General features: G+C 42.1%; 1 protein-coding gene across 6 annotated transcripts in view; it reads left to right on the plus strand.

Annotated features, from left to right (window-relative positions):
- The window catches only part of ASCC1 (activating signal cointegrator 1 complex subunit 1), a 121,208-nt gene extending 101,985 nt beyond the window's left edge, over positions 1-19,223 (plus strand). For 4 of the 6 annotated variants that reach the window (XM_036026821.1, XM_036026824.1, XM_028511412.2 and 1 more), the window contains 2 exons: positions 16,828-16,986; positions 18,816-19,223. In XM_036026821.1, the coding sequence (XP_035882714.1) occupies positions 16,828-16,944 (117 nt within the window). In that variant the 3' untranslated portion in view covers positions 16,945-16,986; positions 18,816-19,223. Of the gene's footprint in view, positions 1-16,827; positions 16,987-18,815 lie in introns of those variants that run through there. The other 2 variants (XM_036026822.1, XM_036026823.1) reach the window with 2 other exon arrangements.
- The last annotated feature ends 1,751 nt before the right edge of the window (positions 19,224-20,974 follow it).

A 20,974-nucleotide genomic window follows, 5' to 3' on the forward strand; every position in this document is an offset into this window, starting at 1 on the left:
CAGACTTTATGTGTCACTGCCTGGAAAGTGAAGTCTTAAAAACATTAATGAAGGCAATCAAAGATATGTCTATCAGTAAAGTAGAAATCACTGTTAAAATTAAATAGGAAAGTGAGCATTGGCTGAATTTTGACAAAAGTCAACATCTGTTCTAAAAGATGCACCTCTCCTGGTATGTTGCTATCCGTTCGGACACTATGTGTTTTTCTCCATTCACTGTCTTTTGAATTTGTGGATATTGGTTATTCATCTTTGCAGTCATCCTGGACTTCTAAGTGCTGTGTTGGCTCAGGCAGGAAAGGATGGACTTGAAGGGTCTAACCTACACGGTAACAATAAATAGACCATGGTTTGGCAAAGAAAATGAGAGTAGAAAAAAAATTAAGAGATTAAATTACTTTTCTTAAAATTATTTGTTTCTTATCAGGATGAAAAATAAATAATTTACTGAATACCTAGTAAATACCAAGCTAGAGTCTTGGTGTATTTAGGAAAGGGAGACAATATTTTTTTGTCTTTGTCTCTTTTATATCACTCCTGTGCACTCTTTGAAGAGGGTGTCTGTTCTTATTGTGGGAAATATTCATCTCTTTTAGGAACTAATTTCTGGGGGTTCAGTCATATCATTTTGGGTGTAGTTCACAAATGAAGTGAGTTGGGTTATGGTTCACTTTGCATTTATTGTGGTTTTTTAAAGTTGTAAAATAACATAAGATTTATCATTTTAACCATGTTAAATGTACAGTTCAGTGGTATTGAGTGCATTCATAGTGTGCAACCATCACCACTAGCCATCTCCAGGACTTTTGCATTGTTCCACATTGAAATTCTATACCCTTTAAACAATAATGCCTCATTTTCTCTCCTCTGCTCAGTCCTTGGCAGCCACTATTCTGTTTTCTGTCTCTAAGGATTTGAGTACTCTAGGTACCTCAGGTGAGTGGAATAATACAATATATGTTCTTTTGTCTCTGGCTTATTTCAGTTATATGTTTGCAAGGTTATCTATGTTGTAGCATGTAGCATGTGTCAAGGATTTCCTTCCTTTTAAAGACTGAATAATATTCCATTGTATGTATATACTCCATTGTGTGTTTTTAGCTATAGGGTAAACAAACCAGCAGCAGAATATAAATATGTACCCAGAGCTTGTGACAGGCCACTGTCATCTTTGAAGCAGCTTGTTGTGTAAAGACCAGACCAAATGAAATTGTGTTAGTTGGGCGGCTTGGTGCCTACAATGTCTGCATGTTGTTCTGAGTGTTAGAGGGCACTGGTGGAAAGAGATAAGAGAAACGAGAGTGTGTACATGTCACAAAACTGTGATAACTTCTTAAGAAATGATGTTCTTTTCTCCATGTCCCAGTCAAGAATCAATTTTAGATTTAATGCTCAAATGTCAATATATTTATTACAAATTAAAAGTGAAAAAACAGGATGTAAGTCAACCAGAACTTGAATTCAAAGTTTATTCTCTCAGTTGTAGGTTAAAACACTGATACCAGTTCCTTAAATTGTAGAGGCTTGTAGCTTCTGCTGTATGTGTGAGGATAGCCCTCTCTCTCTTCCAAGGCCTTCTGCTTAATTGACTTACCCCTCACTTTTGCAGAGGGGAAGGAATCCTCCTGAACTGAATTGAAGACAAGTAGTGTATATTGTGATATATAATGCTCCAGTGGTGCTATTGAAGGCAGGTTCCATGGTCCTGACAGAGGATAAAGTATTTCATGTCTTGTTTAATAACATGACTTAGTTGAAAATCCAAGGTAACATATGGTGGCCTCTCCTGTTTCCTAAGGAACCAGTACACACCCAGGTACTATTTGGACAGTTGTTTATGTGTTGAGATAGTCTTGCTGTTGTCTGCCATGGCAGAGGGGCACCTGATGTGCTCTGTAGTGTCTGGATGCTGTTCTCCTGTTGGGGAAGTTCGAGTAGAGGTGGGCTGAGCCTGATGACCTTGTTTTCTCCCCTCTTTGTTCTTTTTCTGAATTTGTTGCTTGGCACAATAGTCAGCCACTTTGTGCCCAGTATTTCTAAAGCCACTTGCCTAGTGACCTCTAGGCCAAGGAGAAATCATCTCTGCTGCTGTCCCAGTGGTCCCCTTCAGGGCTTCCTTTCTGCTGACTTGCACTTCTTTCCTAATCTACAATACACAAATCAAACACTTGCCTTCTGTTACAGTTGTTCATTGAGGAACAGTTGTGAATAATACAAGGGAAGATGACCCAGCCAAAAATAGGAATGGTAACATACTTGAATAGACATTAAGAGGTGTTCTTCTGAAGGAAAGAATTGATCCGCAGAAACATTATCTGGATTAGTTCCAAAAGGACACCTACCTTTAGGGCTGGTGGGTCACAGGCTTAGGGCATTGAAGAGTCTTTGCTAGCTAGCAGCCACCGGGGGCAGTTTTGTCCTGGTAAAGCAGTAATCTTTCTGGCCTGAGAGGCAGAGCTTTCTCAGGAAGAAATTTTGCAGCAAACTGAACTCCCAGCGGCCCATCTCTGCTACTAATTGTACGTGCTGTTGTGGTAACGGGCAGAGCGTGCATGTGTGCACTGAGATTAGGTCTAGGCTCTTCGGCTGTGTCAGCATCACCTCATCTCTCCTCCTTCCTCCTACCTCCACCACATATTTTTTTTTCTTGCTAGTTTTTAAAATTGAAAGGCTCTGCAGGGAGGGGGAATCCCTTGGTATTTTGAGTATTGAAGTGCTCAGCAGAACTGCCTGGCATCCTGTTTGTATATGGCGGTTTTAATTCACTCTCTAATAGGTCATTTGGCCTTACCAGCAGAGTCTTAAACTTGATAATCCTTACATCAGCAGTGTGGCTCAGGCCAAAAGTGCAATCCTGAGTGATTATCTGAAGGAAGTTTTAGAGTCTTCACCCTCTGGCTCTGTTTGTCTGGCTTCTGCCTGGCTCCACCTTACGTCAGGCCAGGTCCTTAACACTTCCCATGCTCACTGCAGCCAAGACAGGCAGCATTTGGAAGAGCAGAATGAATCAAGGAAGTTCAAGTTCACATGCCCTTCCTGTGCAGGGAGCTTGGTAACTTTCATATGCCATTTTAGTCAGGAGAGGTGAGACTGGTTCTCTGGTGCTGCAGGTTTTTTGGTACTACCTGGAGATGTGCAAAGACGGTGATGGATTGAAAAACCACAGCTCTTCCACCGATTTACAGCTTCCTGGTTTTTTTCCTTATAGCAGCAACTGATGATGTTAAGAACTACTCCTCCCACAGACTGACCTTTAACCTTGCTTCTTGGATCTGAGATGTCTCAGGCCTTCTGGAAGAACATTAAATACTCTTTTGATTGGCTCTGAACATTATACCCTCTTTTTATTGGCTCTGTCACCACTGATTATGGCAGTTTGAGGTTTCAGATTAAAAGTGGCACCTTGGGCAAAGTTGGGCCTGTTGGGATAGTAAGTACCTGCCAACCACATTGTTTTTTATTCTGAAGTAGATGTTTTTAACCCTAGTCTTCATATGTCCTGAAGTAGATGTTCCTGTTCCGTTCTTTACTGATCTGAAGTGCATGTTCCTATCCCATTCTTCAAAAATGTGATAGCTCTGGGAAACCAGATGGTGGCTGCAGAGACCCGTAAGCTGTCGGAGTCCCACTAACCTTTTTTTTCCAAGGAAACCCTGCTTCTTGGTTCCTGTAATGATGCATTGATGGTTACAGTCAGTGGGTGACAGTAATAATCAGAACTCAAAGTGACATCTTATAATTTACCTTCCTGTAACTACAGAACATCCTTATAAATTGCAGTCCCTGATTAAAAACAGGGAAATTAGAGGAAAGAGTAGCCATGTGATCATCAATAGGAAAGCTTTAAAGCCTAGTTTGCCCTACCATTTTGACCTCTTTCTTCAATAGAAAAGAAATCTCTACCTTTTGTTTCCAGGTGAAGTTGTGTGTGTTGTGTGTGTGTGTGTAGAGGAACATGGCTTACCTTAGTGGATGCTTAGTGAGTGGGCTCATTTGTATTCTTTGTAATGATAGTTAGAAAGAATTCATAGGAGTGCAGCCTAGGTGAATATTTTAAAAGGAGATGGAAGGATTCTTTGACCCTTGAGTGTATCAGAGCTCCATTTTCCTTCCTGTCTCTTCACATCTTAGCCACAAAACCAAGTGAATGCTCCCTTCACTGTCTGATTGCGTACAGGGTGGAACTGCTCCCCCACTTGACATTCTTTAGGACGGGTTTGTTCCTTGAATTGTGAGGCACGTACACGGTGCCTTGTGGACACAACCTTCTCCTGGCCTGTCCACTGGCCTTGCTGCTAGGAACTCTTAAACTTATATTACAATGTTAATGGTGCTAGCCTGTCTCTGTTTCTTATCTTTTAAATGGGGATAATAATGCTCAGCTGTTTACATCATAGCAATTTTTCGAAGGGTTAATGAGCTGAGCTTTCTGAGATGCTTTTAGATCCTTAGGTGAAAGGTGGCATTTAACCACAGCAAGGCTTCGTGCTGGGAGTGCCTTCCCAAGGAGCTCAAACTGCTTGTCAGACGATCTTCCGTTTATCCTCATACCATCCCTGGTAGGGCAGTAGGTGGGTGAGCTTATCATTAAGTGCAAAATAGTGTTATTACTGTTACTTTTATCTGTAAGCAGGGGGTAATTGTGAGAATTAGAAGCTGATAAAACAGATTATGGGAGAAAAACACTGACAAAACTTCAGAGTATCATGCATTTGTTATTCCTGTTTACTTTGGGTCTCAAAAGTCTAATTTCCATCCATGAAGAAAATAGAAAACATTTTTCCTGGGGAGAAATGGGACCCAGTATATCCTTCAAAGTGCTTACATTAACAGCACTAGCACTTATTTTCAGTTGTACCAGATTTATGTTCTAAGGGTTAAACTCATGTATAAGGGGGACTTCCAAAAAATGGCATTTATTTATAAAAAGTTATGTATTCTTACATGTTTAAACTTCAGTCACTTTCAAAGTACTCTCCATTTGATGCAATATACCCGTGGAGATGGTTTTTTAAAAAAGATTTTGTTTGTTTATTTATTTATTTTTAGAGAGAGAGGAAGGGAGGGGAAAAGGAGAGAAACAGAAGTGTGAGAGAGGAACATGAAAGAGTTGCCTCTCTCATGCCCCCAAATCCAGAAATGGGCCCTGACCAGGAATCGAACCAGCAACAGTTTGGTTTGCAGGCCAGCACTCAATCCACTGAGTCACACCAGCCAGGGCCATCAAGACTTTTTTCCCACTGCTCAAAACAGTGTTTGAACTTGTCAGATTTTTAAAAATACATATTTTATTGATTATGCTATTAAAGTTGTCCCAATTTTTCCCTCTTTGCCCCCTCCACCTGGTGCCCCAGCTCCCTCCAGCAATCACCCCTTTAGTTAATCACCATGGGTCATGCATATAAGTTTTTTGGCTTCTCCATTTCCTATACTGTTCTTGGCATCCCCCTGTCTATTTTGTACCTACCAATCATGCTTCTTAATCTATGTATCTTTCCCCCAATAACCCCCTCCCTGCTCCCAGCTGATAACCCTCCAAATGATCTCTATACCTGATTCTGTTTCTGTTTGGGCTGTTTGCTTAGTTTGTTTTTTTAGATTCGGTTATTGATAGTTGTGAATTTGTAGCCATTTTAGTGTTCACAGTTTTGATTTTATTCTTAAATAAGTCCCTTTAACATTTTATGTAATAATGGCTTGGTGATGATGAACTACTTTAGCTTTACCTTTTGTCTGGGAAGCACTTTATCTGCCCTTCCATTCTAAATGAGGGTTTTGCTGGATGGAGTAATCTGCGTTGTAGGTCCTTGCTTTTCATGACTTTGAATACTTCTTTTTTTAAAATTTTATTTTAATCATTGTTCAAGTACAGTTTTCTCCCCCCTACTCCCAATGAATACTTCTTGACAGTCCCGTCTTTCCTACAGAATTTCTTCTGAGAAATCAGCTGATAGTCTTATGGGTACTCCTTTGTAGGTAACTTGCTGCTTTTCTCTTACTGCTTTTAATATTCTCTCTTTATCTTTAACCTTTGGCATTTTAATTATGATGTGTTTTAGTGTGATCCTCTTTGGGTCCATCTTGTTTGGGACTCTCTGTGCTTCCTGCACTTACATGTCTATATCCTTTACCAAATTAGTGAAGATTTCTTTCATTATTTCTTCAAATAAGTTTTCAGTTTCTTGCTCTTCTGCTTTTGGCATCCCTATAATTTTGATGTTGGTACTTTTGGTGATGTTACAGAGGCTCCTTACAATATCCTTGTTTTATTGAATTTTCTTTTATTGCTGTTCTGGTTGAATACTTATTTCTTCCTTATGTTCCTAATTGTTGATTTGAATACTGGCTTCATCCCCTTCACTCTTGGTTCCCTGTAGATTTTTCTTTATTTCACTTAGTATAACTTTCATTCCTTCCTGGGTCTTTTTTATGTTGTTGCCATACTCAGTGAGTTCTTTAAGTATCCTGATTACCAGTGTTTTGAACTCTGCATATTATAGGTTGATTATCTCTGTTTTGGTTTAGTTCTCTTTCTAGGGTCTTACTCTCTTCTTTCATTTGGGCCATATTTCTTTGTCTTCTGTATTTGGCAGCCTCCCTGTGTTTGTTTCTGTGTGTTAGGTACACCTGCTTTGATCCCTTGTCTTATTAATGTGGCCTATTGTAGGAAAGTCACCTGTCTGGATGAATGTGACTTCTATAAACCCTTGGTCATCGGACTTCCATACAGCTCGATTTTCTGACAGTTTTGGATGTTATTTGTTTTGAGGGCTACTTGTAATTCTTTGGTTGATGAGGAGGTGCAGTGTGTTTACCTACTCCTCCATCTTGACCCTGAATTTGTTGATTTTGGTGAGTTAGTGCTTCTGCCATTTTTTATTTCACCATTTGTACATAGGCAAAATGTTTCCCTTTGAGGATTTTTTTTTTCATCGGGGAAACAACAAAAAAGTCACTCAGGGCAAGATTGGGTGAATAGGGAGTGTGGAGCATGGGGGTCATGCTGTTTGGGGTTGAAAACTGCGGAATACTCAGTAGAGTGTGGGCAGGTGCCTTTGTAAATCACCCATTGTGAAATGGGCAAATACATTGAAAGAGTCTTCAGAAAATTTCACTGAAGCCAAATGCAGCCTCTTACAACAATGCCAGCTGGTACACTGATACAGATGTGTTCCTAGAACGTTCACGTAATGGGGGAAGCCTGTACTACAAGAGGCCTGCCCTCCAGAAGATAAATCCAGGGGTTTTTGGGCATCCCCCCTGTACACCAGGAATGACTACTATAAATTTCTCAGGACTTACGTATTGTCAATCTTCATTTTTTACTTCAAAACTGCATTTCCTCCCCGGGTGGGTGGATCATTTGGTTGGAGGATTGTCCCATACACCAAAAGGTTGCCAGTTCTATTCTCGGTCAGGGAACATACCTATGTTGTGGGGTCAATCCCCGGTCGGAGTGCTTTGGGAGGTAACCAGCTGATGTTTCTTTCTCCCTCCATCCCCCTTCTCCCCCTTTCCAATCACCCTATCCCTCCCTTCTTGCCCTCTCTCCCTCTCCCTCCCTTTCTCTTTCAAAAATTAATAAACATATCCTTGGGTGAAGCTAAAACAAAAAACAATGGCATTTCCTATATTGAAATCATAGTGGATAGCAAATAATAGTTCACTAGTCTTGTGCTGAGACCACTCAGCACAAGAAGTAGATTTCCTTAAAGGAGAGATCTTGGAAGACACTGACTTCTACTTTGTCTAAGACTGAAGAAAGAGAATGAGCCACATACGGAAAGCCAAATGGGCAGGTTTCCCCATAACGCTTGTCATCATGCTGTTGAAAATTGGCCATTTATTCATTTTTATGGCTTGCGGTCACACATATGAGAAGGTTCTCATATCTTTAGATTAGAGAATCTACCTCTCTTTGAGCTTTCCGGCCTCATTCGTGTGGACTAGTCAACGTGTAGAGTTATTTCTTGTCTTTGGTGGTTGTCACAGGGCCCAGGAGGAAGGAGCAGGAGAAGAAGGTCTGAAATGAACGCAAGGAAAAATGACCTTTCGGTCTGGCTGTCTGTTTTCCTTCAGTTATTCCACTGCGTTCCTGGAAATCAGTAATTCCCTCTGCGTCCTCCCTCGAAAACAGACATGTGCACACTAAACACGGCGGGCTTCGCAGATCACATGAGCAAGGGACAGCAGGATGGTTGGATTTTGTCTTGCAATTTTCTGTCAGGAAAGCCTTGGTTTTGACCAAAAACCTTTTATTTTGATGGTCCACATTTTTCTCTTTATTTGCTTGTTTAATTTTCTGAGGATGCTAGGAGTCTACAATAAAGGAGAGCATCTGTGTATATAACAGTTTTCAAATATCATACTTCCTTAGGTTTTAAATTTTCTTCTTAAATTGTGCAGATCAGTACTTATTACTGTTAAAGGACAAAAATTTAGTCTTGTGAATTTGAAGTTCTAATTGGCTTTACTGAGCCATTCATGAACTGGCGGGCAGCATTCCATATAGGAAGCAAAGGAGGACTCTGAGACACTGTAGGACATGGAGGGTTTTTATAGGCAGGAGGACGGTGGGGCAAGAAAGTTATTAGCAAAGAAAAGGAGTGTTTTGGGCCAGGCCATCTTTTGGGGCCTGAACGGAACGGTAAAGGTCTCACCTTGCAGATTACCTCACCAGTGCTAATCAGAAAATTTCAGATTCCCTTTTTAACAGTACATTCTTGGGGAAGATTGAAACTGTGGTTAAGTCTTAGTTTACTAGCTCTGGCTGGGTAGCTCAGTTGGTTAGAGCATTGTCCCTATGTTACAGAACACACAAGGGGGGTCCTGGGACGATATACTATTATTAAAAGAAGGCCCTGGTCCGTTATGTCCGCTGCCCTAGGAAAGACGTCTCTCAATGCCAGAGATTTGTGAAAAGGAAAGAAAATGTTTATTTAATGCTATACTAACTTAAAGTAGTGACCTAATGTCTTTATCAAAAAAATCCTATAGTCCCTAAAAACACCCACAAACACACAGTCCTTCCTTCCATCCCCCTTTGCCCAGTCCAGAGTACCGTATCTCAGGAAAGGAAATAGAAGTCCATGGCTCAGGTAGTCTTCTGGTTCTTTCCAGTTAGAACCCCATCTCGACTGGGAGACCTCCCTGGATTCCCGGCACCCTCGGCTGAGTCACCAGGATCTCTGCTAAAACCAGGTGGTGGTTCCCCCTTCTAAAGCTGTGGGGGTCCCCACTCTGCCAGGCACGTGGTCCTCTCTCTCAGGGCTGCAGGAAGGGAGAGTCTCCACTCTGCCAAAACTGCATGATTCTGTCCTCCAGGGCTACCGCGTGGTTCTCCCTCTCTCAGGGCTGCAGGAGTCTCCACTCCGTCAAGGCCGCGTGGTTTCTCCCTCTCTCAGGGCTGCAGGAGTCTCCACTCCGTCAAGGCCGCGTGGTTTCTCCCCTAATGGCTGCCGTGTCTGGGTTTAAATCCCCCGCGCCAATCTTCTTCTGCAGCCCCATTTCCGACTCCTCCTACACTTGGGCACACTTGCCCTCAATCTGCTGTCTTCTCCAGTTTTTCTGGTTGCCATCGTGGGTCTGGGCAGGTGTCACCCCATGTCATGGAGCCAATCTTCTCCCAGCTCCCACGCAGGCGCTGTAACTCAGGGGACCTGCCTCCCAGGTCCCATCTTGGGGGGGGAAGGTCCCTTTCCATCCCCCTGGCCTTGAGCATGGCCATAGCTATTTAGCATATCTAAGTGACCAGCCAAAGGCTATAGGTATGCTAAATGACCATGCCATGGATTAGCTGCAAAGCTGCCCTCCATGTTCTTGCTCTGTGTATCCCTTTCCCCAACTCATGCCTGTGGGGGAAGGGGTGAAGACTCCTTAAAATCTCCTGGACACCTTGAGTTCTGGACCCCATTTCAAATGCCTATTTGGGGTCCCCCCTCTTGGCTGCACCCTGTAACACCTATACGCCAACCAAGGTTGTGGATTTGATTCCAGGACAGGGCACATGAGTACAGGAACCCACAAATGAATGCATAAATCAGTGAAACAACAAATCGATGTTTCTTTCTCTCTCTCCCTGCCCCCTCTTTCTCAAATCAAATTTTAAAAGTCTTAGTTTACCTTGTGGGGGGCAAATGACTACATTTGGGACCTGTTGTTTCTTTTTTAACATTACTTACAAAAGATATCACAAATATTGGCAGTCTTAAATTCTATTTTCACTTTCTTATCAAATATTTGTAGTTTTGTGTAGCTGTTCATTGTTATGTGCCTTTACAGTGGGATTTAAAAAATGCTGGCTTCCACTACAACAGGGCTTTATGCAATATGTGCCACAGAGAAATGTTTTCAGAAAGAAAATGGTTTAGGTTTCAAAATCCCCAAGGGAATTGTTGTAAAACAACAGTGAGGAGAAAAGACTCAATTTGATTTAAAAACCATGACGCGATTCTTTTTAAATTTAAATTTTTTCAGGTCGGGCTTTTATTTTCAAAACAATAGAGCACTTCATGATTTACTCTAGGCTAGAAAGAGCAACAAAGTTTCTTTTTTTTCTGTTTTTAAACTTGTAGTTGAAGCTTTTTCCTCTTTCCCCATTCAGGTGCTTAATTAAATGGAGCTATTTAGTTGATTTGTGTTTATTTTCATCCAGAATTCAATTAAGTTTCTTCCAGCTGAACTAGAGCCATTTGAATGTTAAACCAGGTCCAGGTGATCGTGGAAGTAGGAATAACAAATGGAAGAATATGTTTATTTCAGTTTTTGGGAGATGTGTGGGTCAAGCTTCCTCACTGTGAGTTGAACAGGTCCATGTGTTCAGGGACATTACCCACAGAAAGAGGCTGGAGGTGCAGGGATTAGAGTTAGGCTGCACGGGTTTGAATCTCAAATTTTATTATTTTTTTCCCTAGCATTACAAATTTCAATTTTTCACCCTTTACTTACTTGTATACCCTTGGACAAGTTATGTAAACCTTTTAAACCTCAGGTTCAACTGTATGATGGTGATTAATAATAGTATTTGTTTCCTGGGTTTGTGAGGATGCAGTGGAAGAATCACATAGCATCCATAGCATCATGCCTGGCACTTGTGCGTACTCAGTAAATGTTGGCTGTGATGATCTTTACTGTGTCAGTGTTATAGTCAATACTTATGTATATATTGTTTACCTTAATCCCTCAATCTATAACAATATTGGCATTAGGTAACTCTGACTTAAATATCTCCTGTTATTGTGGTGGGCAGTGAGACAGACATGAGCAGAGCAAGGACCATAAGCCAGGCAGGTGCAGAAAGTCACCGGGGCAGGTTGCCTAGTAGTGGGCAAAACTGAGAAAACAAGGACCCTGCCACCAGGGTAACCTTTCCTTCCCTAGCAAATCGCTGGTCGTGCCGTTTAGACCACCTGACCTTTCATATCACTGGTCACGAGGTTCAGACCCTCCCCTGACCTTTCTTCTCCTGGAATGTGGCTACTCATGTGGGCTAGACTCCCTCAGAGGGGGAAGGAATGAGGAGGCCTAGGAATAGCCCCTAAGCAGTAAGCCCTCAGTACAATGAAGTTCTGACCTGCGTCAAATACATCTAGGCCTCAGTTGTAATTCAGCTCCAGGCCTAGAAAAGCTGCACAACCAAGTAAGTGATGCCATGGCTGACATCAGAGCCAGCTGCACTGACTGATAACCCCTTCTCTGGTAGTGAATCAGTAGAGACCAAGACCCTGAATGGACACACCTGGAAAGCCTCAGAAAAATAACAAGACCCAAGGACCCAGTGTGGCTGTCTCTAGGAATCCCCCCTTGCCTTTCCCCACCCCTCCTCCCAGGCGTGTTTTCCTTGCCCCTCTCTTTCTCTTGAGGTCCAAGGGCCCTTCTTTTGCCTCTGTAACTTGTTTTCTGAGCCCATTTCTTCTGTGGATCATTTCTTCTACTTTTGTGATTTTCTGAGTAAACTTTCTCTTATAGTTTAAGTCTTGGGTCTGAATTCTTTCTCAGCCATAGCTCCAGTACTGAGGTTGTTGATCTGGGGTCTGGTCTGACTCCACAGACTGACACCTGGTGCCGTTTCACCACCACGATACATTCGAGTTTATAAAATTTTAAGTTGACATGGTAAAAACCACCGTAAGCAAAGTCAAAAGACAAATGACATACTGGGGGAAATATATTTGCAATTACAACACAAAGGGTTCATTTTTCCTAATATATAAAGAACTCAAAAAAATGGGTATCTATAAAGCTCTTTTTTAAAAAAAAAGATTTTATTTATTTATTTTTAGAGAGAGGGGAAGGGAGAGAGAAGAGGAGGGAGAGAAACATCGATTGCCTCTTACACACCCCCACCCAGTAACCTAGTCCGCAACCCAGGCATGTATACTGACTGGGAATTGAACCTGAAACCTCTCGGTTTGTGGGACAACACTCAACCCAGTGAGCCACACCAGTCAGGGCCTGTAAAGCTTGTTATTGCTAATAGACTTCCATTTAACTGTGCCACAGATTTCATGTCTTTAACATATATTCTCAACGTACCAGGAAAACCCTTGGTTGGAGAAGGTCTTGGGACCCATACACCTGAAGATACAGCCATGAGCGTATAAACATACCTGAATTTGTTTCCTCTTTCCCCATAAAACAGGGTCCTCTCAGAAGTGGTTCGACTGCTGTTAATGGTACCCTCACATACCCCATTTAACATGTTGTGGACAAAAGAGGGGCCACATCCTAAACCTGAGAAGCTCAGGGGAGGCCTGCGTGGCAGCCTTACAGACTCAGAGACCTAAAATAACCACATAAGATGGCATGAAGTTAAAACTTCCTAACTAAAAGCAAGTCATGGTGGGTGGTTGAGTCCTAGGCCAGCATCTTCCCTGATAAAGGCCAGTCTTTCCGTTAACTGAGCCTGTCTGTTGTCTTTTTACATCTAGGGAAACCTACCTCTGGAACATCAGGGCAATTTCCTAATTCCAGACACCTGAGGGCACAGTCTTCCACTAAAACAGAAGACTGCAGGGCTCCTCATTGTTATTGTTCCGGAGTTAATTGTTAACTATCCTACATTCACTAGGAAAAGATGTATGTGTCCATTTGTTTTACTTTTTATCCAGTCCTAGAGATTTCCCCATCTTTGCTTTCTCCCCCCTCACTAATATGTCACCAGTGAGTTTCATGTAACCCCCTTACATCTTCTCCTTTGATTCTAATGTATGCAATAAGGTGCAAAACTACCATTCCTCAAAGCATTTTCTTAATCCGTTGTGACTTTGCTTCCTAGCAATTGGTATCAGTTTGGCTTAAATAAAGTCATAAAAAATCTTACAGGTTTGGATGTTTATTATATCCACGATGTCATTTATGATTTTTCTCATCTCCTTTTCTTACCTTCTTCCTTTCATCTAGAAAGTCACCAAATCCTTTCTATGTTGCCTTCATACTGTTTCACACCTGCGCCAATCTTTCCAGGCCCATTACTAGTGCTTTAGTCAACAGACAGTATCTCATGACCAAACTGCTACTCTGGTCTCCTTTTCTTTTTTTTTTTTCTCTTGTTCCTCCCACACACAGATTAATTTCCTAAAACAGGGTTTTCATTTTAGGCCACCAGTCTACTCAGAAGCCTTCTTTGGTTCCTCCCTGTCTAGAATGAAGTCTAACTTCTGAACTTGACCTTCAGTCCCCCTTAATCGGATTTATTCTCCTACATCTCTAGCCTTAGTCTTTCTTACTGCTCTTTTTGAGGGACCCTTTCATTGTCTAACCTGGTTTACTTGGCTTGGACTGTCAAGCCCATTTCTACCTTTCACACCTGCGGCCCCTCCTTCCTCCTCTTCGCTGAGTCTTGTACTGTGCTTACGAGGTGAAGTCAGAGGTAGGTCACTTTCCAGTTCTAGCTATGGTGTCTCCATCATTGGAAATAGGACTGCTAATCTTTAAAAAGTAATTCATTGAAAGTATTAGGAGTTCCTTTTAGTATTGTTTTGTTTCATTCTTTTATTGCTTCTTTGGTCACATCTGCTTTGTATCTATAAGGCTTTGGTTTGCAAAGTTGTAAATCCGTCAGTCTCACCAATGTGGCTTTCACTTCAAATTAACATTCAGCAAAGTGATTAACAGATAACCTTTTTGGGCTGCATTTCTTTATACAAAGGGTGGATATGGTTTGAACAGGCTACCAAAGCCAGGGAGCAGAGTTAATTGTATAAATCAATGCAGGCAAGAGCTGATCACCTTTCTGAAAGGCAAGACAATGCAGTACACACAGCCTTTAAATAGATCTGTGGGGTCAAGTTGATGTCATGTTGAAGAATCAATATTTACGGGGCTTTTATAAAGTTAGCCTTTAATGAACCCAGGCATTTTCCTAGGCCATTAATTGCAGGAAGAGGAAACATGACAGTGTCTGAAGTTCATGGCTGTGGAGGTTGTATATAGTTAAGAGAAGACACAGTCACTTGCTAATGTGCAGAGGTCCTACCCTGAGGTTCTACTCAAACATTGTTGGGTATGTGACTGAAAGGCTTTTTTGGGATCTTGTTGACATTTTGAGAAAGAGCAACTCTTGCATCCTTACAGAAGAGGGTAAGCCCTTTCTTCTTGGACACTCTTTATCTAATCTCAATTAGATAAGCAATGTGGCTTAATTTTCCTGGGATGAATTCTGATGTCATTTTGGATTCTGCCTTATAAATGTGCAGGCAGGTCTCCTTCAGAGTTTGACTTACCTCTCCCTCTGGCACACTTGAAAGTTATATATCTATTTATTACAATTTTATTATCATTTTTTAATTTATTGATTTGAGAAACATTGATTTGTTATTCCACTTATTTTTACATTCATTGCTTGATTCTTGTATGTGTCACGTAACCAATCAAATGGGCCTGTTCACGTGGTGTCTTGGTGTATGACCCAACAATTAGTATTGGAAGAAACAGGTTTTTGTTTATATCATTCCAACCTTGCGGGGACTGGAAGCACTTCAGCTCGGAGCCGTGTTCCCCTATGAGAGCCAGCACTTCCCTGGCTCCCCAAAAGGCTATAAGCCAAAAGCCCCAAAAGTTCCCCAACTGTTTATCTGTGCTCAAGCCAGCTGCGTAAACAGTCTCGCAGCAGCTCTCTGCTGCGAGATACCTTCAGGATCTGGGGTACCTTGTCCTCAGCCTTCGTATTCTAGTCCAGGAAAATATGTGCCATGTTACACTGGATCTTGGTGAAGTCCAGGAACGGCACAAGTCCTGATGGAGTGGCCTCTCTGTCCCGAGTTCCAAGGGTCCAGATAGAGTCCGGATCTGCAAAGCAGCAGGTCAGCGTCTTGTAAGACAGGTCCTTGGTGGCTTCGGAATCAGCTAGAATGGGCACAATCAGAGCACCAGCGTGCTGTCCTTTCTTACTAGCCCAGGCCGCATGGCTGAATCTGGACTGCAGACTGCATAGCTGCTTGCCCATGGCTCCCTCTCACATGGCTGCTGCATCATTCCTCCTATGGCGAGACAGCGCCTACAGCTCACGTGGTTCCTGTCTCCACTGCAGCATGGCTGAATCTTCCCAGAATGGCTGCTACATCATGGCCCTCCTCCTTCTCTACACTCATTCCACCTGCATGGCTCCTATCTCTCTACCAGCAGCATGACTGAATCTCCCTCTCTGCCTTCTTAGCAGAACAACCTCTCTCTCTGCATGATTACTACATCGTAACTCTCCCATAGTGGACCATCCTTCTCTTTGCCTACCCTTAGTTTCAGTCCTGACCAGGAGCTTCCTATGTGACCTCCTCTCCGACTCCTCCCACAAAGAGCTACATTTGCCAGTTTCCCCACATTGTTCTACCCTCTCTCAGCTGCCATCCTTAGTCAGGGCAAGTGTAACTCTGTGAGGCAGGGGCCTCTGCCTCCGTGCCTCTTGCGCAGGTGCTGTAAGCTCTCCCAGCTAGTCAGGAGTCACCATACGCTCTGGAAGTCACGTATACACTGTTCGCTCTGGGGCAGTAACACAGTTCTTAGCCAACCATCAACTTGCCATAGATATATGCAAAATATCTTAACTGTGGGGACTTTGGGGACCCTCCCTGGCACCCTATTTCACCCTGACCAGGGAATGAAACCCGCAACCTTGGCATATCGAGACAATACTCCAACCAACTGAGCTACCTGGCCAGAGCAACACCATAAAGCTTTTAAGTGAAGAATTATAGTGAAAAGCATCTGCTTTAGGATTCTGGCTTAAATTTAAATCTAATGAAGGGTTTTTGATAAATATAATTTATACTTATTATATCATCCAATCGAAGTGTGGCTCTGGTTGTTTTGTGTGCATAAGTGTTCTGTGTTCTTCACTGGGTTGTCAGAATATTTTCTAGGTCAGGAATCTTATCTTGTGTTTATTGTAGTCAGTGTTTCTAATAAATGTTGCTGACCAGATAGAGGAATGTATCATATCAAATTTTGTTCTGACTGTAACAAAACTAGGATCCTGCAAAACTGAAAGTCATAGGAGCAGCTTTGTTAGGCCCTGTGAGTTAGGGGATGTTTGTAACAAGTTCTAGTTCGTATCTACTCAGTAGATATTTTGGAATTAACTTGTGAGACCTCTTTCTCTAGTGCGTTTTGTTGGAAGAAGCTTTAAGATTAATCAGAGAGAAGAGCTGCTGTTCTTTCTTCACTCCTACTTTCACCCTTCCTCACTGGGATCATTTTTGAGAAAAATACTGAAAAGAAAAAGCACAAGAGGTTTATTGAGATTGTTCTGGTGTTTTTATAAGAAAATGTGTAATATTTCCACCTGTACTTTCCTTTAGATATTCATTCTGGCGTTTTGTTCTTTCTTTTCAGCTGTTTGAGAACTACTACTTTGGTACCCTGAAGCTCAATTCAGTCCATATCTCTCAGAGGTTCACAGTGGACAGCTTTGGGAACTATGCCTCCTGTGGGCAAATTGACTTCTCCTGAAGTGGACCTTGGGAAGCAGTAGAAATTGAACATCTTCATAAGGTGATAAGGATAAATATGTTCATTTTAATTGCCAAGGGCAGGTGTGGAAATTTGGATGGTGACTTTCTTAGGTGGTCCCCCATGGACTCTGTAGTGTCTCTGACAATTGTCCACTGTCATCAGACTGTTGGCCAGGATGGTTGTGGGCCCAAGGAGAACTGTGCAGGTAACCCTCAGCTTCTTCATCTTTTGCAGGACCTAATTTTTTTCTGAAACTTTTCTCTGGAAATGTACCCCTGAAGCCCATTGGAGCTCAGATTCACATTCTTTCCTTCCTTCTTCTTTTTAAAGATTTTATTTTTAGAGAGGGAGGAAGGGAGGTAGAAAGAGAGGGAGAGAAACATCGATGTGTGAGAGAAACATTTATTGGTTGCCTCTTGCATTCGCCCAAACTGGGGAGCAGTGCATAATCCAGGTGGATGCCCTGACTGGGAATCAAACTGGCGACCTTTCGTTTTGCAGGATGATGCTGAAGCAACTAAGCCATACCAGTCAGGTGTGCATTATTTCTTATATACCTACTCATTTTGCTGGAGCCATCGAAGTCATTTGTATTAATTCTTTAAAAGAATTAAAGGTGTGGTTTTATTAATCTCTTCATCTAGATAAAAACACCTATAATTTGAGAAGGTTTGATTTTTTTCCCCCTTACCCTTATACCCTAAATTTTTTGTTTGTGATAAAAACAAGCACTTTTTGAACCCCTGCTATAGGCCAGGCATTGTGTTAAGGGTATACATATTATTATTATACTTAATAATGTTATTAAATTATTATACTTAATAATCCTATTTAAAATATTTTTAATATTATTATCACTGGCAACACTATGAGGGAGGTACTGATACAATCCCCATTTTTCATATAAGGAAACTGAGGTTAGGCAATTAGCTGAAGCCCACATCACCAGGCAGCGAATAGTGCCAGGATCCGAACTCAGCCAGTCTGGGCTCTCCAGAACTATGCTAAACTGCTTGGCCCTTAGGAGGGCCAGAGGGAGTACAGGAAGCCACAGAGGCTATGGCTGTTCCACTCTCCCAGGCCCAAGCAGGAGGCATGTGCTTGGGACACAGGGCTCACACAAAGCTTTGTGAACCTGGATTCCTTAGGTGTGCTCGCCTGTACCCTAAATTTTAACCACCACCCAGAATTTCTTTTTTATTGTGACAAAAAAAATGCATAACATAAAACTTACCATCTTAACCATCTTTAAGTGTACATTTCAGTAGTGCTAAATGAGCATATGCATGTTGTTGTGAAACATCTCCCGAACTTTCTCACCCTGCATATCCGAAACAGTGTCCATTGAATAACTCCCCACTTAACCTCCCCTTTCCTTTGTGTTTCTATGACTGACTGTGGTAGATACCACAAAGTGGAATCACACAGTGTTTGTCTTTTTGTGACTGAGTTATTTCAGTTACCATAATGTCCTTAAAGGTTCATCCATTTGTAGCACTGTCAGAATTCCTTTTTCAGACTGACTTACAGTCCCTAGTGTGTGTAGACCACATTTGTTTGTCCACTCATCTGTCAGTGGGCACTTGGTTTCTTCTACCACTTGGCTTCTGTGAATGGTGCTCTGTGAACATGGGTGTGCAAATCTCTTCCAGACCCTGCTTTCAGTTTCTGACTACTCAGAATTTTATCTTTGCCAAAGTAACTGTTAAGATTTTTACTTTTTAGTTTGATCTGTTCTTTTTCTTCTGATGTTGGTACCTTTTTATGTTTATTAGATTCCTGTTCTCCTTTACCCTACCCCACTCCTCACCTTCCCACGCCATTGGTGCAGTGGAAGCATTATAGCCCTTTTATGTTTTACTTCTCAGGGCAGCAGCAAGAGAAACGATGATGGTATCAGCAGGACTGTGCAGAGTTCTCTGGGAAGATGTCAGCTGCAGAAGGCGCTCCATCCTTGGTCCTTGCCGCAGACGCAGGCAGCAGGAGGGAGCTCTCAGCACAGCTCTGCCTGCCACTGCGCTCAGTGATCCCCAGGGAGCCCCAGCCTGGCTCTTACCTTGTCACTGCTGCCTCCTCCTCCTCACATCCTCTCTCCCTCCACGTCCTCCCCTGTTTCTTCTTCTCTTGTTCTTACCTTGCTTTTTACTTTCTGTTTAAGAAGTTGGGCTCTGAACCCAGTGTCTCAAGGTCACTACATGGTGAGGGTTGTAATACTCAGATTTGTTTAGCACTGTGACTGCACAGATAAGTTGTGAATAAACGAATTTCCAAAGTAACTGTGTTTTTTAATATTTTCATAGTTTTATAGTTTGACCCCCTTAGTGTTTTGGATTCGGTGTTGCCGTCACCTGTTCACTGGCGGAGCTGTATCATTAGTCCAGAACGTGCTCACTGGTGCCTGTAGGATTGGTTTTCCCCAAAAAGCTTTGTACTAGTGATACTCATTTTTCAGTTGAAGTTGATACTTCGCCTTGCTTACCTCCGATGGTCAGAGGGCGTGTGGAAATGAGTACTCCGGGATGGCACCGAGGGCAGGCCGACGGAGGGTCAGTGCCCTCGCGTCATCCTGCTTCTGCTTTCTCACTGACAGCCGGCACTGGCAGCCTGGGCCAGGAGGTAAAGATGTCTTTTTTGGATGTCAGAGATTTATGACTTACACTTTTAATACATTTTTAAAGAAGTTTTGTGTTTGGCTTTGGCTGGTGTGGCTCAGTGGACTGAGTGCTGCTAGCCTGTGAACCAAAGGGTTGCCTGTTTGATTCCTAATTGGGGCACATGTCTGGGTTGTGGGCGGGGTCCCCAGTGGGGGGCTCTCAAGAGGCAACCACACACTGTTTCTCTCCCTCTCTTTCCCTTCCCTCTCTCTAAAAATAAATTTAAAAAATCTTTCTTTTTAAAAAAGTTGTTTTGTGTTTGGAAAATGTAACTTTATCAAATACTAAATTGTTAAAATTGGAAATTCTGTTTTTTTTTAATTTAGAGGTAACTATGCATTTAAAGACATATTGTATTGTTAAGTAATTTTCACAGGTAATTTGCCCTTTTTACTCTCATCCTCTCACGACTACTGTACAGGAGATTTTTCCAGAGGCTACATGACATAGTGACAGTCTCTGATGGTTAATGGAGTGTGCATTTATGTATTTTTCTGTTTTCTAGACTTTTGTAAGTTGGTAGGTATTGGTAGAATTGGAAGTTTTTGTTTATTTTTTTAAAAGATTTTATTTATTTATTATTATTATTTTTTTTTAGAGAGGGAAGGGAGGGAGAGAGAGAGAGAGAGAGAGAGAGACATCAATGTGCGGTTGCTGGGGGTCATGGCCTGCAACCCAGGCATGTGCCCTGACTGGGAATCGAACCTGCGACACTTTGGTTTGCAGCCCGTGCTCAATCCACTGAGCTACGCCAGCCAGGGCGAATTGGAAAATTTTTAAATTCATTTTTAAAATGTTCTTTCTAGAAGTCTATGGACAAATTGCTGAGACACTGTGGCTCTAAAAAAAGTGCAGTTATAACTGCTCTGGCGGAAGAGGGAATAACAGGTCGTTCTAATGTAGAACTTTGCGAAAGCACAGCAGTGGTGGAGAGCAAATAATTTGTGATGGAGCGAGAAGAACTTCTCAAGATTCAGGGTCCCCTCTCACCAAATCGTAATGGCAGGAATGTTGGGAGGTTGGCTGCTGTGTTTGTAATTGGATCTCATTGCACCTCACGATGCCGCTGCTGGTTTTTGAGGCACCAACTTCACCCTCAAGTCTTGGAAGAGGAAGAGGGAAAATGAATTTCTCACCCCAATCATTACACAAAATTAGTATTGTTATATTGTGAACTTTGATATAGAGAATAATTTTGATTTTTTTTGGAGGGGGCATAATGAGTTACCACCAGATGAACTCTATACCCATCATAAAGACATGATAAATGTTACGTAACAACATTTATTTTTAAAGATTGTTTAATATTGTTTATTTTTAGAGAGAGGGGAAGGGAGGGAGAAAGAAAGGGAGAGAAACATCGATGCGAGAGA

This window comes from Phyllostomus discolor, chromosome 5 (assembly GCF_004126475.2).
Source record: "Phyllostomus discolor isolate MPI-MPIP mPhyDis1 chromosome 5, mPhyDis1.pri.v3, whole genome shotgun sequence".
NCBI lineage: Eukaryota > Metazoa > Chordata > Mammalia > Chiroptera > Phyllostomidae > Phyllostomus > Phyllostomus discolor.